The 23,507-nt window shown below is 48.6% G+C and overlaps 1 protein-coding gene across 2 annotated transcripts in view; it reads right to left on the bottom strand.

Moving 5' to 3' along the window:
* Window positions 1-694: 694 nt before the first annotated feature.
* vsx2 (visual system homeobox 2) overlaps window positions 695-23,507 on the bottom strand; it is a 68,843-nt gene continuing 46,030 nt past the window's right edge. Inside the window, exons 4-5 of one of the 2 annotated variants that reach the window (XM_086002698.1) lie at window positions 6,954-7,134; window positions 695-2,431 (exon numbers count right to left, since the gene is read on the bottom strand). In XM_086002698.1, coding sequence (XP_085858824.1) covers window positions 2,118-2,431; window positions 6,954-7,134 — 495 coding nt within the window. In that variant the 3' untranslated portion in view covers window positions 695-2,117. Of the gene's footprint in view, window positions 2,495-6,953; window positions 7,135-23,507 lie in introns of both variants that reach the window. The other variant, XM_086002697.1, reaches the window with a different exon arrangement.

The following is a 23,507-nucleotide window of genomic DNA, read 5'->3' as shown; positions in this document are numbered from 1 at the left end:
CCTCTCTGCTCTTATATTCTTTGCCTCAGCTAATAAAGGAAAGTATCTTGTATGCCTTCTTAACCACCTTATCTACTTGTCCTGCTACCTTCAGGGTGCACTCCAAGGTCCCTCTGTTCCTCTACATTTACAGCCTGGAATCTAATTGAGGGTTCAGATGGTTTATATATAAAATAATGGATACCTGGGAGTGAATTACAGGCTGGAATCTAATTGAGGGGTTCAGATGGTTTTTCTTTAGAATAATGGGGTACCTGGGAGTGAGTTACAGGCTGGGCCCAAGGCTATTTGAGACCATCATCAAGCACACAATGTCTAGGCTCACACAGGAAGAATAGCCACTTGACTGAGATACCGGAGGGCTATCAAGACCCGTGGAACTGCCCCTTGCAAGAGTCATCGGGGGGAGAAATTGGGTGGAGCCGCAAACGGGGCGCCAAGCTCGCCTGGGCGCCAGATTTTGCGCTGCGATCGGAGCAGCAGCGATCGCCGGAAATTCAGCTTGAGCGCCCCAAGAGGGACACGGGGCGAGGCTCGAGGCGCTCCACGTCCCTCTTAGGGTGCTGAAACTGAATATCACAGCGCAACGTGCTGCAGCGCCACACGCTGCGGCACGGCGCGCTGCGGTACTGCAGGCCTTCCTCCCATTCTTAAGGGGGAGGGGCCTGCACCAGCGCGATGAGCGATCGTGAGTGCCGGCAAAAGAGCCCGGCACCGAGGAGAAGTGCCGGGCTCTCGGAAAGCAGCCGGCAATGCCGCGGGGGGAGAACAGGAGGCCGGGGACGGAGGTGCTGGCAGGTGGTTGCCGAAAAAAATGGCCACCCCGCACCGCCACCTTAATTTGTGCCACTGCCGCCACAGGAAGGCCCCGTGAACCGGGCGCGATTAGCAAGCGGCGCTACAGAGGCGGTCGCTGCCAAATATCGCGATCGGGGCGGTAGCGGGGTGCTGCGCACACCGATGACGTCATCGGTGGCGGCGCAGCGCAACAGGCTAACGCCGCCATTAGCGCCCCAGCTAAATATCGCGGGAGGCGTGGCCAGTGGCGCTAAGGCCGCTGAGTGCCCTCTTTAGGCGCTAACTGGTGGCGCAGCCCACCAAATTTCTCCCCCATCATCTTTTAGGAAAGCAGGGGTAAGGAGAACACACTGGGGGAAAATGCATTGTGAAAATATCACATAAAGTGACATAAAACAACTCAGCCTTCGAAGGGCTCCTTCCTTTCTGTGAACACAGGAACAATTTGCCTTAAATAAAAGTGTGACACATTTCAAAAACCGGAACCTGCAATCTCAAGCATTGTAGTGTGTTTGTGTCAGCCCATTTACTCGTTACCAAGGCAATGGTGTCAGCTGATTAAAACCCAAGATGGCTGCCAAAACACAAGTGTACGCTGAACCAGAAAGCATGAATGGACACCGCCGGCTGAATCAAACTCACAGCAGGCTAATTGCTCAACACCGAGGTTGATCATTTATGGAATTGAATGCCATTTTGCACAGTGACGTGGGCTCAGCTGAAACTTTCAAAAAGGAAATGGACAGATTTCCAACTGAACAGGGTGTAGAGGGATATGGGTTTGGTGCCAGAAGGAGAACGGATTCCGAGCTGGGCCTACACATGGTCCTTTGATGAGCTGGATGGGCTGAATGGCCTTGTGTGTTTATATTTTTATCATAAGGTGTCCCTTGTAAGTCTGTTCTACAAAAGATGAATCAATAGTCATTGAGGATGTAGGCTTTGTCAAGAATGCTGCAACTAAGACTAATTCTGGAATATCCAAGTACAGTTTGAACACCAGAATGAAATTTTAAAACACATCAGAGAAATAAAAAGGAAAAAAAAAACTACCAAAATCCACCAGTGTTTCACTTTGGCGCGACTCCAAATGAGTAGTTATAGATTATAGTTAGATAGCAAGTCAATATACCAACAACAAATCGTTAAAAAAAACACATCTGTCAAGAGTAACCTCAGTTAAAAATAAAACGGAGGGAGGCCTGGAAGTTAAACCAGAGCCAATGCTGTGTAGCTTTTGACACCGTGAAACAGTCTTGGAGATACTGCATCGTAAAAGACTGCGGAGATATAAAGAGCTAAAAGTTTGTATATAAAGTTTAGAACTTTTCAATCGACATCTCATCTTGCGTTGCTTTTGATTGCTCGCTCTTCGTCTCCTCGGACCTTTCCTCCTCCACCATCTTGCCTTGCCCGTCGCTGGACACCTTTCCTAACACTTTAGCACTGTGCTCCTGTGCTTTCGCCCTGAGGGCGGCTATGCTGCTCTCCCGCAGTTCCTCTTTAGAAATGGCCGTCTTGGAATCCTTGCTCTTGTCTTCGCGCTCGTTGTCCTCTTGGCTGGGCTGACTGCCGTGTTCGGCTTCCACTTTCCTCACCACCTCAGATGCCTCGAGGGACTTTTTGTGCATTCCTAGAAAGAATTGTTGGTACTCGGTTTTAGAAAATCGTCTGGTCATTGGTAAGCCATCTTGAACTGAAAACGGTAAGCAAAGAAAGATGCCAAGATTAAACTGTAGTAGGAACCTGGGAGCTAGGCTTCATTTAACATAGACACTACAGGTCAGGTCAGGCCATTAGACACAAAGGTTTCACTGGAGAATAAGCTCATTTGTAAATAGGGCGAGTGCTTCCCCAGGGCCATAGCCAAACCTCGGCGACATAAAACCGAGTATGGGGGACAGAAAACTTCAAATGATTCTAGAACTTGCCCGGTGTCAATGCTGAGGCTCTGGTTCCAAGAAGGCCTTGTTGATTCTTCATAAATTGTTAATGAGACAGATTACTTTCTTTTAGTAGGGTTTATCCTGGGCAATGCGACACACTAATTGTAGGTAAGTACATTGAAATAGGTTCCTGGGTTTAGGTCTAAACTGATTAAACTCTCCTCCAAATAGAACATTGGGAGGACTCGTAAAAATCAACATTTCATTGTGCAGTACACACGTCTGCTGCATATATGACAAATAAAAATTGAATTGAAAACATGTGGAAGTCACTGTTCATTTTGATAGCACTGAAAATAAGGGGGCAGGAGCTTCATATCTGTCGGGTAAAGCTAAGTGCTACATGTTTAGTTTGTCTAATAACAATACTTCCTCTAAAATAAAAATGCTTTTTTCACCCCAACAGTGATAGTGGGGAAGTATTGTGGGGTAGAAATTGGTTATGGCCCGTTTTCAGGCGCATAACTAACGGACCTAATGGTCATTTCCTGTTCCTACAAAAACCTCGGTGTGTTCTTGGTAGTTAAAGAAATTGCGGAGGAATTGTTTACAACAGGGGTCCAGTTATATCATCGCCTCTGAAGAAGAAAAAGAGTTCTAAACAATGCAGCTGTGCGCGGCAGTTGACATTCAAGAAAGGAAAAGATATTTGATTCCTAGAGTTAGCCAGATTGGACACGCAGCTCATCAGACAGGCAACTCTCTCCACTGGGGCAGCCAGTTTGGACCAGTTGATAGCGTCGTGCGCTCCAGGCTGTAAACAGGTTTGAATGGCTACCTTGAATCCATTGAAAATTGGGAAACCCTTGTGTTTAATGTCTCTGACGTCCTCATAACTGTGACTTTGATGAAGTCTGGTGGGTTTCTACAGGAGAGGTAGGGAGGGGTTGGTTAGTACGAAGGCAGAGGAAGCAAAGCAAATCTGAAATGGAAGATGATTTGTTTTGGAGCACATGCTTTTAAAAAAAATTCTTTAATTTGCAATTGTTTAAATATACACAACAACAGACAAACAAAACGCACAGCAAGCCACAGAATGTGAAGGCTGCTTCTTAATTTTTAGAGTTGGAGGGATGTAAAGAGTTCTGTGACCATCAAGCTGAGGGACATCAGCGTTGGGAATCGAACACTTTTCTAGTTTTTTTTTTTGGCACCCAATCTCAGCGCATCGAGTACCCCCAGATCAGTTATGGGTTAGGTGCACAGTAAAGCTCCCTCTGCTCTATCCCACAAATGAGCATAAACCCTACCCAAAAACAACACCATTTCCATTATTCCAACTCCCGTCACTCCTCTGGACTATTGGAGTGAGACTGAGAATTTGTTGTCAATTAATACTGAATCGTGGTTGTTACAATGCAGTGGACCCCATTCACCTGGAATTGGGATTACATTGGCCCAATCTCATTTCCTGTTGGACCTTACAGGAGAGACTTCCATTTTATCAGTTGAGGCTGGATTGAAAGCTAGTTGAAAGGTCAGTGTTCCAACCTATTTTCCATCCCCATGATGGTTGGCTATTTATTTCCCCAACATGACATGTTTCACTTAACCTGAGCCAAAAGGTGACTGCTCCAAGGGCCATATGGCCTACTCCTCCTTCTATTTCTTATGTCATGACACATGACACCAGGCTAGTGGTAATTGTTGTGAGGTTGAGGGTGAGATTAAGGTAGAGTAGAGATACACAGTAAAACGCTCTTTACTCTACCTCGATCTCACCCTCAACCTCAGAACAGTTACCCCTGGCCCGGTGTCATGTGTCATGACATAAGAACATAAAAACTTAAGAAATTGAAGCAGGAGTAGGCCATATGGCCCTTTGAGCCTGCTCTGCCATTCAATAAGCTGATCTTCAACCTCAACTCCACTTTCCCGCCCAATCCCCATATCCCTTGATTCCCTTAGAGTCCAAAAATCTATCGATCTCAGCCTTGAATATACTCAATGACTGAGCATCCACAGTCCTCTGGGGTAGGGAATTCCAACGATTCACAACTCTCTGAGTGAAGAAATTTCTCCTCATCTCAGTCCTAAATGGCCGACCTCTTATCCTGAAACTATGACCCCTAGTTCTAGACTCTCCAGCCAGGGGAAACTGCCTCTCGGCATCTACCCTGTCAAGCCCACTCAGAATCTTTCAATTAAGTCACCTCTCATTCTTCTAAACTTCAGTGAATATAGGCCCATTCTACTCAATCTCTCCTCACAGGACAACCCTCTCATCCTAGGGATCAGTCAGCTTCCTTTTCCCACAGCAACCATCTTGCAGTGCGATAGCCAATTTGTGTCGACTTAGGGACAATTTTGTGCTGTAGTCCCATGCCCACCAAGAACTGCCCAAATGAATTTAACATAGACCCCTTTGAGATCTTCACCCCATCAGTCTGGATTTAACCCCAGGTTCTTGAGGTGATAGAGGTTAATGCGTAAACCCCTCTGTTACCCAGGAAAAACTCACATTAAAAAACACTGAGGGTAATTTTCACGTACACAATAGGAGTTTACATCAACTGTAAATAGTCTGCGTTTGAGGGGTTTTGATAGAGTAAATAAGGAGAAACTGTTTCCATTGAGTTTTTTGATGAGGTAACAGAGAGGGTTGATGAGGGCAATGCGGTTGACGTGGTGTACCTGGACTTCCAAAAGGCCAGTAAAGTTAAAGCCCATGGAATAAAAGGGACAGTGGCAGCATGGGTATGAAATTGGCTCAGTGACAGGAAACAGAGAGTCGTGGTGAATGGTTGTTTTTTGGACTGGAGGACTGTGGTGTTCCCCAGGGGTCGGTACTAAGACCACTGTTTTTCTTGATATATATTAATGACTTGGGCTTGGGTGTACAGGGCACAATTTCTTTGCAGATGACACAAAATTTGGAAGTATAGTAAACAGTGAGGAGGATAGTGATAGACTTCAAGAGGACATAGACATGCTGGTGGAATGGGCGGACACGTAGCAGATAAAATTTAACGCAGAAAAGTGTGAAGTGATACATTTTGGTAGGAAGAACGAGGAGAGGCAATATAAACTAAAGGGTGCCATTCTAAAGGGGGTGCATGAACAGAGAGACCTGGGGGATTATGTGCACAAATTGCTGAAGGTGGCAGGGCAGGTTGAGAAAGCAGTTAAAAAAGCTTATGGGATCCTGGGCTTCATACATAGAGGCATAGAGTACAAAAGCATGGAAATTATGATGAACCTTTATAAAACACTGGTTTAACCTCAACTGGAGTATTGTGTCCAATTCTGGGCTCCACACTTTAGGAAGGATGTGAAGGCCTTGGAGAGGGTGCAGAAAAGATTTACAAGAATGGTTCCAGGAATGAGGGACTTCAGTTACGTGGATAGACTGGAGAAGCTGGGGTTGTTGTTCTTAGAGCAGAGAAGGTTGAGAGGAGATTTGATAGAGGTGTTCAAAATCATGAGTGGTCTGGACAGAATAGATAAAGAGAAACTGTTCCCATTGGCGGAAGGGTCGAGAACCAGAGGACACAGATTTAAGGTGATTGGCAAAAAAACAAAAGGCGACACAAGGAAAAACCTTATTATGCAGCGAGTGGTTATGATCAGGAATGCACTGCCTGAAAGGGTGGTGGAGGCTGATCCAATCATGGCTCTCAACAGGTAATTGGATAAGTACCTAAAGGAAGAAAAAAAATGCAGGGCTACGGGGAAAGGGCGGGGGAGTGGGACAAGCTGAACTGCTCTTGCAGAGAGCTGGCACGGACTTGACAGGCCGAATGGCCTCCTTCTCTGCTGTAACCATTCTATGATTCTATTGGTAGGAGGGTCGTTAATCAGAGGATACAGATGTAAGATATTTGACAAAAGAACCAGAGGGGAGTTGAGGAGAATTTTTATTATCCAGCGAGTTGTTATGACCTTCAATTCACTGCCTGAAATGGCGGTGGAAGCAGATTTAATAGTAACTTTCAAAAGGGAATTGGATATATATTTGAAAAGGGACTATGAGGAAAGAGCAGGGGGAGTGGGACTAATTGGACAGCTCTTTCAAAGAGCTGGCACAGGCACGATGGGCTGAATGGCCTCCTTCTGTGCTGTGCTATGTTACCTGCTGTAACCAAATCCATTAGTCAGCACATGCAGCCCAGTTCCCCCGTGTATTTCTTTAAAAAAAAACACCTCTATGTATTTCCATATCGACACCTCTCGAGCGACCGCTGTGACCCAGAACAAATAAACAATTACCGAGAAGCCACGGAGCGCAGGATTCCATGATCCCATCCTTTGCTGATTTCAGGATCGATTCCGGCAGTGGTATGGAGTGCCGCACCATCGCTCCGTACAGCCCGTATTCAGCCATGACGCTACTGCGGCCCCAGCATTTCTCGCGCTTCCTCCACTTGGCTCTGCGGTTCTGGAACCACACCTGACCAGGGTAGGGGAAGGAGGGGTGGGGGGGAAAGGGAGGTAGATTAAAGTATCGACAACGTCAGCACATCTGGAGGCAAGAAATCACCCGCTTAAGGCTCGGCATTGAACATAACAACAACAATTTGCAATTCAAAAGCACCTTCAACATAGTGAAAGCATCCCGAGGCGCTTCAGACAAAATCTGATCCCGTGCCACACGCAGAAGTACTAGGATCAAAAGCTTGGTCAAAGAGGTAGCTTTTAAGGAGCAACTTAAAGGAGGAGAGATAGTTGGGGAGGCGAAGAGGTTTAGGGAGGGAATTTCAGAACTTAGGGCCCAGATGGCTGAAGGCACGGCCACCAATGGTGGAGCGATTAAAATCAGGGATGCGCAAGACGCCGGAATTGGAGGAGCCCAGAGATCTCGGAGGGCTGGAGGAGGTTACAGCGCTAGGGATGCGTGAGGCCATGGAGGGATTTCAACACCAGGATGAGAATTTTAAAATCGAGGTGTTGAAACAGAATTATTTACATTCTGACAAAAGGACCTGAAAGGTTAACTCTGTTTCTCTCTCCACAGATGCTGCCTGACCCACTGAGTGTTTCCAGCATTTTCTGTTTGTATTTCAGATTTCCAGCATCCACAGTATGTCGCTTTTGAGTTATTTATATTTGTGGTGCAGCCATTTTTAAGTTATATAAAAAGTTCTATAAGTTTTCTGCTTAGCAAAGTGTGCGATATCAGTGTAGGGAGAGTCTTTTCTTGATTTGTGCACCGGTTTTCTGAATCCAACACTCAGGTATGATGGGGGCCAATAATAACACCTATTATATCAGGCCCAAGAAGCCTGAGGCCTACAATGGGCTCAAGTTGTCTACCTCACCTCACTGCGCTCGACCAGCCCTTTGAGTGCTGGGCGTCTGCACACAAACTGTATGTAAGACTCATTATGGCTCCATAAAGTTTAAAATGTGTGTGAGGGGGAGGGGGGTGGGGGCGGGGGTCTCCCAATAATGTAACTGGAGCACCTGAGCTGTGCTCCGGATGCATTGAGCCCATTTGGAACAGGTGCTGAAGTGCAGATACCATTGAAAACAAATACCCTGTCTCCCTGCCTTGGTACTAACTCTGCTTCTATCCCACAATGGAAAATGCTGATAGTGCTTAACAGGCAGCCAGCAGCCCTTGAATGGCTGCTGGTGCTTGAAATCCCAGCAGCCATATTCCCCGGTGGGTCATGAGTGACGCCCCCGGAACACCAGAGAAATATTCAAATGAGCGAACTTCGAATGATCATCAGGTGAGGCCAGCTCATTCCTGCACAGGTGCGTGGAGTGCCTGGGCAACACGGGCACGGTGGGGACTGGACTATCGGTCCCCAAGTGGTGGGTCAGATTCTAAGGGCAGAATTTTCCCTGCAGAGGTGGGATGGCGGCGGGAGAGCTGGTTGGCGTGTTCCGGTCCCGCTCCCGTCTGTAGCCGCTCTCTAAAAATGATTTTCCCATGATTGGCCTTATTAAGCCCGCCCTGCGGGGTTCCTGGCCAATTAATAGGAAGCGGGTCTGATGACGCATCATCAGCCGGTTTCCGTAAAGGGACCACGGCCACATTGATTTTGACAGTTGTGCTGTCAGTGTTTTACAGCATTTGAGGTTCTGCAAACATCGACAAGCACTGCACAAAGGTGCACATCTGCACCCAGGCTCACGCATGACTCCCTCCATATGGATATCATCAGGAGGGCATGGCAGCAGTGGCGCAAACCTTTCAATGATCTCAGTAGATCATGCAACGTTACTGCAAAGCCACACTCAACTTCATCCTGCTGTGCCACTCATCACATACCCAACACTCTGCCTTCCCGACCCTACTCCTGCAGATCCTTACTCACACCAACTTACCTTGCACCTCCACCCATCCCTCTCTATCTATATTATCACTTCCCTATCTCACTAGCCACCCCTCACACTCACCCTCATCCTAGTGCATTCATTCCAACTAACAACACACAAGGGCAGGCACTTGAGTGGTTTAGCCAATGTTCATGTGAAGTTTCTGTTAATGTGTTGTCAAACATTGAAATCTATATTTTCAACACTTCACCTTATTGGACAGATCTGGGCGCACCTTGAGAAGTGTCTTAGTGAGTTCCAGTGAATGTTGAGACAAAACTGCTCCCCCCACCCCCTCCCCGCTATTGTGATTAGTGTGAAAGGAATGGCTTGGGCATTGTTAGGATGCTTTATGGTGCTGATGTTGGATGGTGTCAACCTGGCGTATCATGTGGCAGCCAGGGTTTACAGCGTCAAGTGAAGTAAATCTGGCCATGGTGATGCCATCGCTGGCCTCCTGGGCAGCAATGTCAGGTGCTGATGCTCTCTGTCCTGTGCAGCATCAGGTGATGGCGGAGATGGTTGCTGTTGTTGGTGATGTTATTGGTGATGTTGTTGGTGTGTCTGGTGATGTTGGTGTTGGGGCTGATCGTGGAAGGATTCAGAGGACCAAGGTGAGATTTTTTCAAGGGCATCGATGTTGCTGGAATAGATGGCAGCTGCAGTTGAGATGACAGAAGCGATCTGTCAATGGTGAGAGAGGTTCTCCCAATGAGGTGCCACTGGATATAGAGTTGGCTCCAAACACTTGCAAGCAACAGAAATCACTATGGGCTAAAAATTGAGTAGTGCCGCAATTGGGGCGCTAACTTCGCCGGGGCGCGCCGGAAATTGAGTCGTTACGCCCCAAGAGGGAAGCGGGGCGCTACTGGAAGCGCCCCGCATCCCTCTTGGGGTGCTGTGAGTCAATATTGCGGCATTATGTGCCGCAACGACACACATTGCAGCACGTCGCACCACGGTATTGCAGGCCTTCCTCCCCTTCTTAAAGGGGAGGGGCCTTGTGCAGCACGACCTGGGGCCCAGCTGGGCCCCCGGGGATCGGGAGCGCAGGCAAAAGAGCCCGGCCCCGTCGGACATAGCGTCCGGTGGTAAGTCAGGGGGCGCTCCCGAAGATCGTGGCCGGGGCGTGAGCGGGGCGCTGCGCACGCCAATGACGTCATCCGCAGCGGTGCAGGGCACTACCGGTTAGCGCCACCACTAACCTCCCGCTGAATTTTGCAGGAGGCGTGGGCAGTGTCGCGCCCGGGCGCTAGTTGCGTTGAGTCCCATTAGCGCCCTCTTAAGGCGCTAACGGGAGGCGCAACCAACTGAATGTTTCCCCCTCTATGTCTTACAAATGCAGTAACCAACAGTTTCTGAGTTCCTTTATACCACTTCTGCAGCTGTCAGGTTATCAGATAATTCAAAGCAGACTCAACTCACGACAGGGTGAGCTGGCGTGTTCCCCGAGCAGCGGGTAACCCGTGGGGGAGCACGTAAAATTACAAGGTGGGCTCAGAATATCATTAAATTGGCTGTTAACAAGCCAGTTAATGATCTAAATTGTCTCCCCCCGCCACTTGGTGTCGGGTCAATTCTGTGCCGACAGACCCGACACCTGGGAGACTCGCATGGAGGTGGGTTGTCAGCGGGTTTCCTACCCGCTGTCAATCTTTGCTATTTTGACAGCGGACCCGCCTCCAAACCCACCCTCTGAGCGCCGGCTAAATTCAGCCCAAAGTATGCTACCTTCCAACCATGCACTTTAACCTTCACCTCTCCAAATAGTGTCCCCACCCCCCACAGAATGGGCCTGACATTTCCATTTTCTCACAGCAACTGTCCATGGCCCGAGCATGATTGACAGATCGCTCCTGGGCTGGATCAAACTGACATGGATTCGAGTCCCAGCCCTGCAGGTGAAAAGCCAGAGTGGGGCCCACCGGGCTCAGGCACCACCCCTGTAAACGGCAAAGTGTTCGAGAACTATTTTGTCGTGAGACAAGTTTGTTTCACTTTCTGACCGCTGCGGATAATGTTTTACTACACACAGTCACAGCTGGCGGAGTGCGGTTACAGTGCAGTAATACAATCAAACAAGTGCCATAACACCCTACACTGCAATAGCAACATTCAAGCAGTTAATGAATCTTAACAGGATGTTTAGATTGAACTGAGTTGGTGCCTTAAATTTTATGGCAAACATTGATTATTCTTCTCAGCTTATATCTTAACAAGTGTTATAGAAAGTGCAAGACACAGATGAAAGGATAACTACCTATTTATCATATTCTCCCACTTTGACACACAATAGAAATAAATGACACACTATATTTAAGTTACTTAACTCAAACTACTGGATAATTCATTGTTTTTGAGCAAATATAGCTTCAAATTAACAGTAGACTTAATGTATTATAGATTGCATAATACAAAGTCTTGCGCATGGTGAGCACTTCCTGTAAGTGTCACACTTACTTCCTGTAACACTTTTCTCATCACACTTTATTCATTTGATTTGACAGATCAGAACTTGACTTCCTCAGTCACCATAAACCAACATGCTTTAATACCAACTAATACCTTGTGCCATGGGCATAACACTCCTATGGTTTTATACACCTTAACTTCTGACACACCAGCAGTAGTACTGTGGGATAGCCGCGACTATAACATACATCAGGAGTTCCACCAATCAGCCACCCGAACTTCAGCAGGAGATTGGCAGAAACCCCATTAATAGAAACATAGAAGATAGGAGCAGGAGTAGGCCATTCGGCTCCTCGAGCCTGTTCCGCCATTTAATGAGATCATGGCTGATCATCCAAATTCAGTACCCTCTCCCTGCCTTCTCCCCATATCCCTTGATCCCTTTAGCCTTAAGAAATATATCTAACTCCTTCTTGAATATATTTAATGAATTGGCCTCAACTGCCTTGTGTGGTAGAGAATTCCACAGGTTCACCACTCTCTGGGTGAAGAAATTCCTCCTCATCTCAGTCCAAAATGGCTTACCCATTATCCTTAGACTGTGACCCCTGGTTCTGGACTCCCCCGCCATTGGGAACATCCTTCCTGCATCTAGTCTGTCTAGTCCTGTTAGAATTTTTAGAAGTTTCAATGAGATCCCCTCTCATTCTTCTAAACTCTAGCGAATATAAGCCTAATCGACCCAATCTCCCCTCATACGTCATTCCTGCCATCCCAGATATCAGTCTGGTGAATCTTCGCTGCACTCCCTCCATGGCAAGAACATCCTTCCTCAGATAAGGCGACCAAAACGGCACACAATACTCAAGGTGTGGTCTCACCAAGGCCCTGTACAACTGCAGCAAGACATCCTTGCTCCTGTACTCGAATCCTCTCGCTATGAAGGCCAACATACCATTTGCCTTCTTAACCGCCTGCTGCAGCTGCATGCTTACCTTCAGCGACTGGTGCACAAGGACACCCAGGTCTCGTTGCACTTCCGTGTGTATCCGGGATTTCTACGGAACTTACGGCAACCGATTGTGAAAACCACCACCCCCCACCCCAAAAAAGATTCCTGGCAATAATGCACCATATGGTATAATGTGCACCCTACCCTATTATATTGGGCTGTGGCAGCTTTAAAAAGAAAGACTTACAGCACCACCATTCACAATCTCAGGACGTCCCAAAGCACTTTACAGCCAATTAAGTATTTTTTTAGAAGTGGAGTCACTGCTGTAATGTAGGAAATGCGGCAGCCAATTTGTGCACAACAAACTCCCACAAACAGTAATGTGATAATGTGTTCTTAGGTGTTGGATGAGGGATCAATGTTAGCCAGGACACCGGGGATAACCCCCCCCCCCGCTCTTCTTCAAAATAGCGCCGTGGGATCTTTTACGTCCACCCGAGGGGGCAGACGGGGCCTGGGTTTAACGTCTCATCCGAAAGATGGCACCTCAGACAGTGCAGCGCTTCTTCAATACTGCACTGGCGTGTCAGCCTGGATTTTGTGCGCAAAATCCCTGGAGCGGAAATTAAACCCACGGCCTTCTGGCTCAGACGCGAGAGCGCTACCCACTGAGCCATGGCTGACACTGATGCTTTAGCCACCGACATGGGCTAGGGCTCTGGGATAAAGTATCCTATCGGGCTTCAAATTTAAAAAAAACGTAATAATTAAGTTTCTAACAGGCGAAATTAATTTTAAAAAATAAGAAACCGGTCCCCAGAGGCAGATTTAACAGCAGCTCCGGATCAAGCGGCCTAACCTGCTGCTGCCTGTTGTTAAAGTGCCAGTCACTGCTAAGGACCCCTGCTCCTCTCGGAGAAGCCTCAACAATGAGAGGTTCCTCAGATGCCTGGCAAGGCACTGCTACCTTGTTAAGTTGGTGTTGTTGCTGATGACGAGAGGAGGGGGGGAGGGGGGGGCGGTGGTGAGAAGGGAGAAGGAAGGGGATAAAAAAAATGTCAAAATCATTCAAGGGTCTTTTGTAATTCATGACGGCTCCTCTCCCCATCAAAGACAGCCGCTGATGAAAAATCGCTTCAGCTGCAAAAGAGGCAGGCAAGAGGCGACCCAGGGGGCAGCCGGAGTCTGATTGAAAAATAAGTTAATTTCTGCATCAATCGATGGGACAGCTTAGCGACAGCCGCTCAAATATCACGGGAAATTAAACTAGCCTGACTCGAGGGAGAGGATGCATTGACCCGTCCTAATTACAGCCATGTAGTTATCATTTTCATCTTAACTGATCCCACCTCGCAGCCTCCCAGGGGACAGCTACATCTTCTGATTTAACTAATTAAAATGGGAAAATTGGGTGTTAATTTTGTGGTGGAAATTTTCAGAATTACCCTGTAATGGAAATGAAATTAAATCGCTGGCAGATTGATGGCGCAGGTCAAGACATAATCTTCTCCTCCTGATTGCCTGATTAAGGCTGTTATCATTTTAGAAATCACCTCGTGTCCTCGACTGCTTGATAAGTTGGATGTGTGGAATCGTTTGGTATAATTTATCGTTCTCTCTCGCTCTCCCGCTCGCTTGTATTTTAATCAGAGGCCACTGAGATGGGGCGGGGGAGAGGAAGTTACTGACACCTGTTTAGTGCGGGTCACCGGGAGGTTCTGCTCCCTTTGGTGCCAACAGTGGCGGTGAGGCCAGTGTGGAAGTGTTGCTGAAGCTTCCTCGCACACTTGACTATTTAAAACAGAGCAGGCCGAGGGGATAGTTTTCTTCCGTTATTGCATGTTAAAAAATGATGGGCTAGAAATTGGCCTCCTTTGCGCCTCCCGTTACCGCCTCGGGGGTGGGGGGCGCTAACAACTTACCGACCGGGCGCGGCGAAATAAACGACTCCCACGAAATTCAATGGGGATTGGAGGGTAGCGCCGGCGGTAAAACTTACCGCCTCGATCTCCTGCACCAGGGAGATCGTGACATCATCCGGTGCACATCGCCCCGTTACCGCCCCAGATCCTAAATTCGCTTCCGCCCCCTGCAGCTTCACCGGGTGTCAGCTACGGCAGCTGCAGGAGGTGTTGCGACCTCGGCCGGCCGCTTGGGGTGCGGTAATTAAAGGGATTAGTGGTAAGGTAGGCCAAAAAAAAATTCTCACCCCTTTGTGCTGTTTTAAAAAATTTTCATTGCCACGATTGATCGGCTCTGCGCTCTGAGTGCTTGGGGCTGCTCATCGCGGGTGCCGTCGCCGACCCATCCCCAGCCTTACCTTTAACTGCTGTGAGCATTGGCCCTTTAAGGGAGGGAAGGAGCCTGCGAATCCAGCAGCGCTGCACGGAACATTGCGATACCGCCCCCTCACTCCCTTTAGTGCTCTAAGGGAAGTGGTAGCGCTTGATTTAGCGCTCCACTTCCCTCTTGGAGCGCTACAACTGAATTTCGCGGGAGCCTCTCATCATTAGCGCCTGGTGATAATTTTTCCGTTTCCGAAGTTTTAGCGCCCCAAATGGGGCTATAATGAATTTCATAAGAACATAAGAAATAGGAGCAGCAGTCGGCCATTTGGCCCCTCGAGCCTGCTCCGCCATTCAATAAGATCATGGCTGATCTTCTACCTCAAATCCACTTTCCTGCTCAATCCCCATATCCATTGATTCCCCTAATACTCAAAAATCTATCGATCTCTGTCTTGAATATACTCAATGACTGAGCCTCCACAGCCCTCCGGGGTAGAGAATTCCAAAGATTCACCACCCACTGAGTGAAGAAATTTCTCCTCATCTCAGTCCTAAATGGCCGACCCCTTATTCTGAGACTGTGACCCCTGGTTCTAGACTCCCCAGTCGGGGGAAACATCCTCCCTGCATCTACCCTGTCAAGTCCTGTAAGAATTTTGTATGTTTCAATGAGATCACCGCTCATTCTTCTAAACTCCAGAGAATATAGGCCTAGTCTACTCAATCTCTCCTCATAGGACAATCCCCCCATCCCAGGAATCAGTCTGGTGAACCTTCATTGAACTCCCTCTATGGCAAGTATATCCTTCCTTAGGGAAGGAAACCAAAACTGTACACAATACCCCAGGTGTGGTCTCACCAAAGCCCTATATAATTGCAGTAAGATATATTTACTCTTATATTCAAATCCTCTTATAATAAAGGCCAACATACCAGTTGCTTTCTTAATTGCTTGCTGTACCTGCACATTAACTTTCAGTGATTCGTGTACAAGGACAGTAAGCTGTAAGGAGAACACAGTCTGAAAAGGGATATAGATAGACTAAGTCAGTGGGCAGTAAGGTGGCAGATGGAGTATAATGTGGGGACATGTGAGGTTATTCACTTTGGTAGGAAGAATAGAAAAACAGAATATTTTTTAAATGGTGAGAAACTTTTAAATATTGGTGTTCAGAGAGATTTGGGTGTCCTTGTGCAAGAAACACAGAAAGCTAGCATGCAGGTAGAGCAAGCAATAAGGAAGGCAAATGGCATGTTGGCCTTTATTGCAAGGGGATTGGAGTATAAGAGTAAGGAAGTCTTGCTACAATTGTACAGGGCCTTGGTGAGACCACACCTGGAGTACTGTGCACAGTTTTGGTCTCCTTATCTAAGGAAGGATATACTTGCCTTGGATTAGGGCAACGAAGGTTCACTAGATTGATTCCTGGGATGAGAGGGCTGTCCTGTGATGAGAGATTGTGTAGAATGGGCCGATATTCTCTGGCGTTTAGAAGAATGAGAGGTGATCTCATTGAAACATACAAGATTCTGAAGGGGATTGACAGGGTAGATGCTGAGAGGTTGTTTCCCCTGGCTGGAGTGTCTAGAACTAGGGGGCATAGTCTCAGGATAAAGGGTAGGCCATTTAAGACTGAGATGAGGAGGAATTTCTTCACTCAGGTGGTTGTGAATCTTTGGAATTCTCTGCCCCAGAGGGCTGTGAATGTTGAGTCTTTGAGTATATTCAAAGCTGAGATTGATAGATTTTTGGACTCTAGGGGAATCAAGGGACATGGAGATCGGACAGGAAAGTGGAGTTGAGGTGGACGATCAGCCATGATCTTACTGAATGGTGGAGCAGGCTCGCGCTGTATGGCCTACTCCTGCTCCTATTTCTTCTGTTCTTATGACACCCAGGTCCCTCTGAACACCAACATTTTCCAATCTCTCACCATTTAAAAAATAATCTGCTTTTCTATTTTTCCTATCAAAGTGGATAACCTCACATTTCTCCACATTATATTCCATTTGCCATGTTCTTGCCCACTCACTTAGCCTGTCTATATCCCCTAGAAGCCTCTTGCACCCTCCTCACAACTTACATTCCCACCCAGCTTTGTATCATCAGTAAACTTGGATATATTACATTTGGTCCCCTCATCCAAATCATTGATGTAGATTGTGAATAGCTGAGGCCCAAGCACTGATCCTTGCAGTGCCCCACTAGTTATAGCCTGCCAACCCAAAAATGACCCGTTTATTCCTACTCTCTGTTTTCTGTCTGTTAACCAATCCTCAATCCATGCTAGTATATTATCCCCAATCCCATAAGCCCTAATTCTGTTTAATAACCTCTTGTGTGGCACCTTATTGAATGCCTTCTGAAAATCCAAATACACCACATCCACTGGATCCCCCTTATCTATTCTGCTAGTTACAACCTCAAAAAATTCTCAGATTCGTCAAACACAATTTCCCTTTCATAAATCCGTGTTGACTCTGCCCAATCCTATTATTATTTTCTAAGTGCCCTGTTACCATGTCCTTAATAATAGATTCTAGTATATTCCCTACTACTGATGTCAGATTAACTGGTCTGTAGTTCCCTGTTTTCTCTCTCCCTCCTTTCTTAAATAGTGCGGTTACATTTGCTACCTTCCAATCCGCGGGAACCGTTCTAGAATCTATAAAATTTTGGAAGATGACAACCAATGCATCCACTATTTCTATAGCCACCTCTTTCAAAACCCTAGGATGTAGGCCATCAGGTCCAGGAGATTTATTGGCTTTCAGTCCCATTAATTTCTCCAGTACTATTTTTTTTTACTAATACTAATTTCTTTCAGTTCCTCATTCTCGTTAGACCCTTGGTTCTTCACTATTTCCGGGAGGTTTTCTGCGTCTTCTTCCATGAAGACAGACACAAAGGGGTCGATTTTCAGTGTGCCGTGAGGCGGGCTTTTAGGCGTGCGGGGGGCAAAAATCCCGAATTTGGGGGTCCCGACACCATCCCGCCCAAAACCTGCCTCCACGTACGTTTCAAAGGAGGCGGGTACCCGCCCCGTACTGGGACCCGCCGACCCGAGGCGGGAAGGGATTAGTGCCAATGAACTGCCAGTTAACAGGCAGTTTTTAGCCTAATCCCTATTTTGAAGGGTGTCGTGTGGGATTCCCGACGGCTCCAAACCACGCCAGGTTAGAGCAGGCAGGCCATCGGGTTGAAGGACTTGGAGGGGTCGAGATGTCGGTGTTCAGGTGAGTGATGGGTGCATGAGTGCAAAGGTAAGTGTGTTTGGTGTGTCTAAAGTGTGTAAAGAAGTTTAAATTACCTGTACTTACCTTTACAGCCTTTCTTCCTCTAGGCTTCGGGAGTCCATCATTCAGCCGGCACTGAAAGCTGAATGGCCGCGAGCTGTCAAAAGTGACAACCTGCAGCTTTCAGTGCCAGTGAGAGCTCTAACTGAGTCTGCGTAAAAGGACTCAGGTTAGAAATAAGACTGTCAGTGTTTGACAGCTTCAAACAGCTGTGAAGCACTGATATTTCATCTGTCAATACGTCTTGACAGATGAAATTTCAGTCTGTGATGTCACCTGTTGCCGGGTGGCCCTTAATTGGCCTGCTGAGCCTGCTGGGCGGGCTCAACAAAGTCAATCAAGGGAAAATTGCGTGGATTGGCCGCATCTCGATGGAGGCGGGACTAAAACCCGAAAGTTGTAGTCCCACCTCCTTCCCGACTGCTGAATGAAAATCGACCCCAAAGTATTTGTTTGATTTCTTTGCCATTTCCTTATTCCCCATTATAATTTCTCCTGTCTCGGCCTGTAAGGGACCCACATTTACTTGTGCTAACCTTTCCCTTTTTACATACTTATAGAAGCTTTTACAGTCTTTTTTTTTGTCTCTTTCTGGTTTACTCTCATATTCTATTGTCCCTTTCTTTATCAATTTCTTGGTCCTTTGCTGAATTCTAAAATCCTCCCAATCCTCAGGCTTACTGCTCTTTTTGGCCCATTTCTCCCCCATTGTGTTTTCTAATAATTATCAGCTTGGTCAATGGCACTAAAGTGGGTGTAATAATGAAGTGCGATGGCTTCCTAGCAGCGAATCCAAATGCCGGAGTGCAGGTGGCCATTTTGGTAGTCGGTAGGAGATCAAAATGGTGGCAAGGGAAAGTGAGAAACCAAGGCAGGTGGAGGTGGATGGCCCAATTTTAAAGTTCAACCTCAGGAATTGAAAGATTATTTTTTCCACTCCCAAAATGTTCCTCCCTCTTCCTCTCCACAAGGCTTTGCCCCATGCTGGGGTATAGTTCCACAGATGTTCCACTTTCTGTTACCTTGCCCAAGTGGTCATTCTCCATCCAGATAATGATTGTCAACGAGCCACTTCACACGTGCCCTATCCAAGGATCACTGGATAATAATGAGGGAGAACCCTGGCTCATTTTTCCACGCTACAGCCCATAAGCACTGATACCAATTGTAGCAGCCCTATTCACTGCCAGCCTTACTGAGATCACTTAGCTCAGAGACTTACACCACCAACTAGGAATGTTCCACTTTAGTACCCCCCTCAGCAGTAGACAGAACGGTAGAGCTGAGCTATTCAGTGCGACAGATAACAATTCCTCAATACCATTGCACAGGAATACGTAACGCCATTAGGCAAGCTATTTGCTGCTGCTGCCATGACGACATTCTTCGTCTTCAAAATGGCATTGCCTACGTGTGATGGTCTGATGCACTCCTCTGTTAGACTGTCCCATCAGCAAAATGGTGGCAATCACCTTCTAACCAATCAAACTGACCACTATCTAAAGCAGCGTATAGGCTTCTACACACATTAACATTGTGATTACCCATGCATAACAGCCGCTTGAAGCAACTTAGACGATGTCTAAGACAGTACAAAACTGCTTGACCCAGTCACCTGGTTATGGACAGTACTGTGTTATGGACCCAATGTCCACTAGGAACTGGGTGGTGACTGCCCAAAGTCATTTCACAAAGGACTCTTACAACCACAGACAGAAACTTTCATCCCATTGGGGCTTGATTCAACCAGGTCTCAGAAGTGAAAGGGCAGTGTAGGAATGCACCTTTTAGAAAAGCAATTTATAAAATCTTTGGCCTAGAAATTCAGTGCCCTTAGCACCGATTTTGCGGCGCTAGAGGGCCTAGCGCTGCAATTGGCGCCGGTTCCTAAATTGCCTGGGGCCCTTCCGCGGCGGTAGACCGGTAGCGCTGCGCCGGCACCGATGACGTCATCGGTGTGCGCAGCGTCCCGGTTGCCGTGGTAACCCGGCCCCAAGCCGAAATTCAGTTGCGGCCGCCTCGCCAGTGGCAGCCGCAACTAAGGCCTAGAAATTGAGTTTTGGCGCTGCCAGGGCTTTAGCGCCGGAAGTTAGTGCCGGAGCTAAGTCGCGCTGGTCGGGCCCAAAATTCACTGGTTCTGCGCCCAAACGGCTGCCGGCGCTGCTGAAAGCTGTTAGCGCCTGAAAACTGGCGCTATGCGCTGAATTTCGGCGCTATTCCGGCGCTGCGGCGCCCGCTGCGGTGCGGCAGGTTCGGGAAGTGCAGGCCTCCTCCTTCCCTTAAGGAGGAGCTGCCTGCACCCGGCCGCGGCCCGCGATAATCTTATTAAAAATGAGCCCGGCACCTCGGACAAGTGCCGGGCTTGCTTCTGTTCCGGGGGGGGGGGGGGGAAGTCCGGGGAGGGAGCTGCGGCCAGGCGGGCGGCGGGAAAGCGGCCGGCCGCCGCGGGGCCTTTAATGCGCCGGCGCAAACTTGTGCAAGGCACCTCTGCCAGAACGTTGCTTGCGGCTGCCACGGGCGAGGCGGCCGCAAGTCAATTTTGGCGCTGGGGCCCGTCACCACGGCAACCGGGACGCTGCGCACACCGATGACGTCATCGGTGCCGGCGCAGCGCTACCGGTCTACCGCGGCGGAAGGGCCCCAGGCAATTTAGGCGCCGGCGCCAATTGCAGCGCTAGGCCCTCTAGCGCCGCAAAATCGGCGCTAAGGGCACTGAATTTCTAGGCCTAAGACTCCGGCAAACGAGTGTTGCCGGAGTCTGCGCCGGCGCTTTAAGGAGGCGCGGCGGCCGGCCGCTTTCCCGCCGGCCGCCTGCCCGCAGCTCCCTCCCCGGACTTCTTCCCCCACCCCCCCCCCGGAACAGATGCAAGCCCGGCACTTGTCCGAGGTGCCGGGCTCATTTTTGCAGAGATTTGCGCGGGCCGCGGCCGGGTGCAGGCAGCTCCTCCTTAACGGAAGGAGGAGGCCTGCACTTCCCGAGCCTGCCGCACCGCATCGGGCGCCGCAGCGCCGGAATAGCGCCGCAATGCGGCGCGTAGCGCCAGTTTTCAGGCGCAAACAGCCTTCAGTAGCGCCGGCAGCCGTTTGGGCGCGGCGCTACTGAATTTTTGGCGCGCACAGCGTGACTTAGCACCGGCGCTAAATTTCCGGCGTTAAGCCCCGGCGCAGCGCAACCTCAATTTCTAGGCCTTTGTAATGTTGGCAGGCCTAGAAGGCAGCGTGTTGGTCCTCCAATGGCAGCGTGTTGGTCCTCCAATGGCAGCGTGTTGGTCCTCCAATGGCAGCGTGTTGGTCCTCCAATGGCAGAGTGTTGGTCCTCCAATGGCAGCGTGTTGGTCCTCCAATGGCAGCGTGCTGGTCCGCCAATGGCAGCGTGCTGGTCCTCCAATGGCAGCGTGCTGGTCCTCCAATGGCAGCGTGTTGGTCCTCCAATGGCAGCGTGTTGGTCCTCCAATGGCAGCGTGTTGGCCCTCCAATGGCAGCGTGTTGGCCCTCCAATGGCAGCGTGTTGGCCCTCCAATGGCAGCGTGTTGGCCCTCCAATGGCAGCGTGTTGCTTCCAGCGTGACTCCTCAAACATAGGGAAATGTTCCTGATCTTCAGTTTTACTGGTGGAAGGAAATGCACCTCCTCATAGACGGGAAGAAGTGATTGGCTGGATACACCAAGCCAGCTTCATTCATCGCTGAGCCATGGACCCAAGAGCAACATGGGCAGGAGCAGATCGCCTGGAGCTTGGTGGATCATCCTCTCAACCAGGGATTGGCGTGTAAATGGAAGCGAGAGGGAGAAGGGGGTGTAACGGGCACACTGGAGGTGAGAGTACTAATGTTTAAGAGATATGGACTGGGTCAAACATAGGCTTGATCTCTCTCTACTCATTCCCTAGATGAGCCACACGGAGTGAGACAGCACAAAGCACAACAACTCTCAGTAAAGAGGGAAAATTAAAGGGGAGAGTCAAGCTAAACAGTCGCTAGCACCTCCTGATGTCTAGCCACTGGGAGTAAACTGCCTGGACACCTTCCGGATAACAGGAATGTGTACACCAAGAGTGGGATAATTTACACTGAAAAAATATAAAATAGAATGGAGGGAGAAGGGTCCTTGATTTCTTGCATCATGAGTTATTTATCCCAGTAGTGTTATTGTGGGGTGGCACAGTGTGATGCCCAAGCAGAATCATCCTGGGTCACTTTTATACCCTTCAACAGTCGTCCACTGGCTGGCACTGGCAGAGGTCTAGAAGCAGGTAGCCTCACCGTACAAAAAGTGAGAATGGGAACTGAAATGCAATAACGTTTGTGATGATGAGAAGTAGTTATGTGTGGGTTTTGAGTGCTGGCTCTTAATGGGTTTTCCTTCCAAATCTATACCCACTTCAACCAACAGTTTCCATCATTATGCCCTTTGCTAATTTTAGGAGCCCAGATTGAGAAAGCTCCTCTCTTTAGAGGGAGTTCAAATGCTGAGATTCTACTTTAATAAGGCTCCCTCTCCTAAAGGGGTACAAGATGGTGACGCTCCCTCTCCTAAAGGGGTACAAGATGGTAACGCTCCCTCTCCTAAAGGGGTACAAGATGGTGACGTTCTCGCTCCTAAAGGGGTACAAGATGGTGACGTTCCCGCTCCTAAAGGGGTACAAGATGGTGATGTTCCCTCTCCTAAAGGAGAACATGATGGTGACGTTCCCGCTCCTAAAGGGGTACAAGATGGTGATGTTCCCTCTCCTAAAGGAGAACATGATGGTGACGTTCCCGCTCCTAAAGCGGTACAAGATGGTGACGTTCCCGCTCCTAAAGGAGAACAAGAAGGTGAGTTTCCCTCTTTTTAAAAGGCCCTTCTGGTGAGATTTCCTCTCTTAAAGAGGCTCAGAGGGTGAGACTCCCTCTTTAAGAGATTGAGATCATAGTGCTCCCTCTATAAAATATGAAAAGAGTTAGGTTAGATGCCAGGAAGTATTTCTTTTCATCAAGAATCATTAACCTCTCGAATAGATCACCAAACCATGTGGCAAGTATGGATACATTGCAGTCCTTCAAGAGGGAGCTGGATGAGGTCCTCAGTAGCTGGCATTATTGATACTGGTTACTGCTGTGTCCTGGAGTCTGCTTTATTGCCTTTGGAGGTCAGAGAGGGATTTCCCATTCCCCCACCCGGCCCTAGTTGGTCCAAGTTATTTTCATCTTTCCCTCCCGACCCCCCCCCCACCCGCCATCAGGAAATTGTGTGACTGCGGAGGGGAAAAGTGGGGTGGGGTGGGGGGGAGGCGAGGGTCTAGATCGATGGTGTACGTAGGGTAGGCTGCACTATGTCTGGAAGGGACAGACTGGATGGACCAGTTGGTCATTTCCTGTCTTTTTTGGAAAACAATCGGAGAGTCCAGTCTGATAAGGGAATGCTGGTTTCCGACTTTGGGAGCAAAAGAGTTCCAATCCCCAGCACAGATATCCTTCGTTTTTGCTTAGTGCAGGAAAAGGTGGGGGCTGGGTGGTTGGGGGGTGGGGGCGTGACGGGGGAGCTGGGAGGCAGAGATTGTCATTGG

The sequence above is a fragment of the Somniosus microcephalus genome, chromosome 12 (assembly GCF_052327205.1).
Source record: "Somniosus microcephalus isolate GS21.2 chromosome 12, FLI_Smic_1.0, whole genome shotgun sequence".
NCBI lineage: Eukaryota > Metazoa > Chordata > Chondrichthyes > Squaliformes > Somniosidae > Somniosus > Somniosus microcephalus.
The sequence above is the reverse complement of the archived record's forward strand: the minus strand, read 5'-3'. Positions and strand labels throughout refer to the sequence as shown.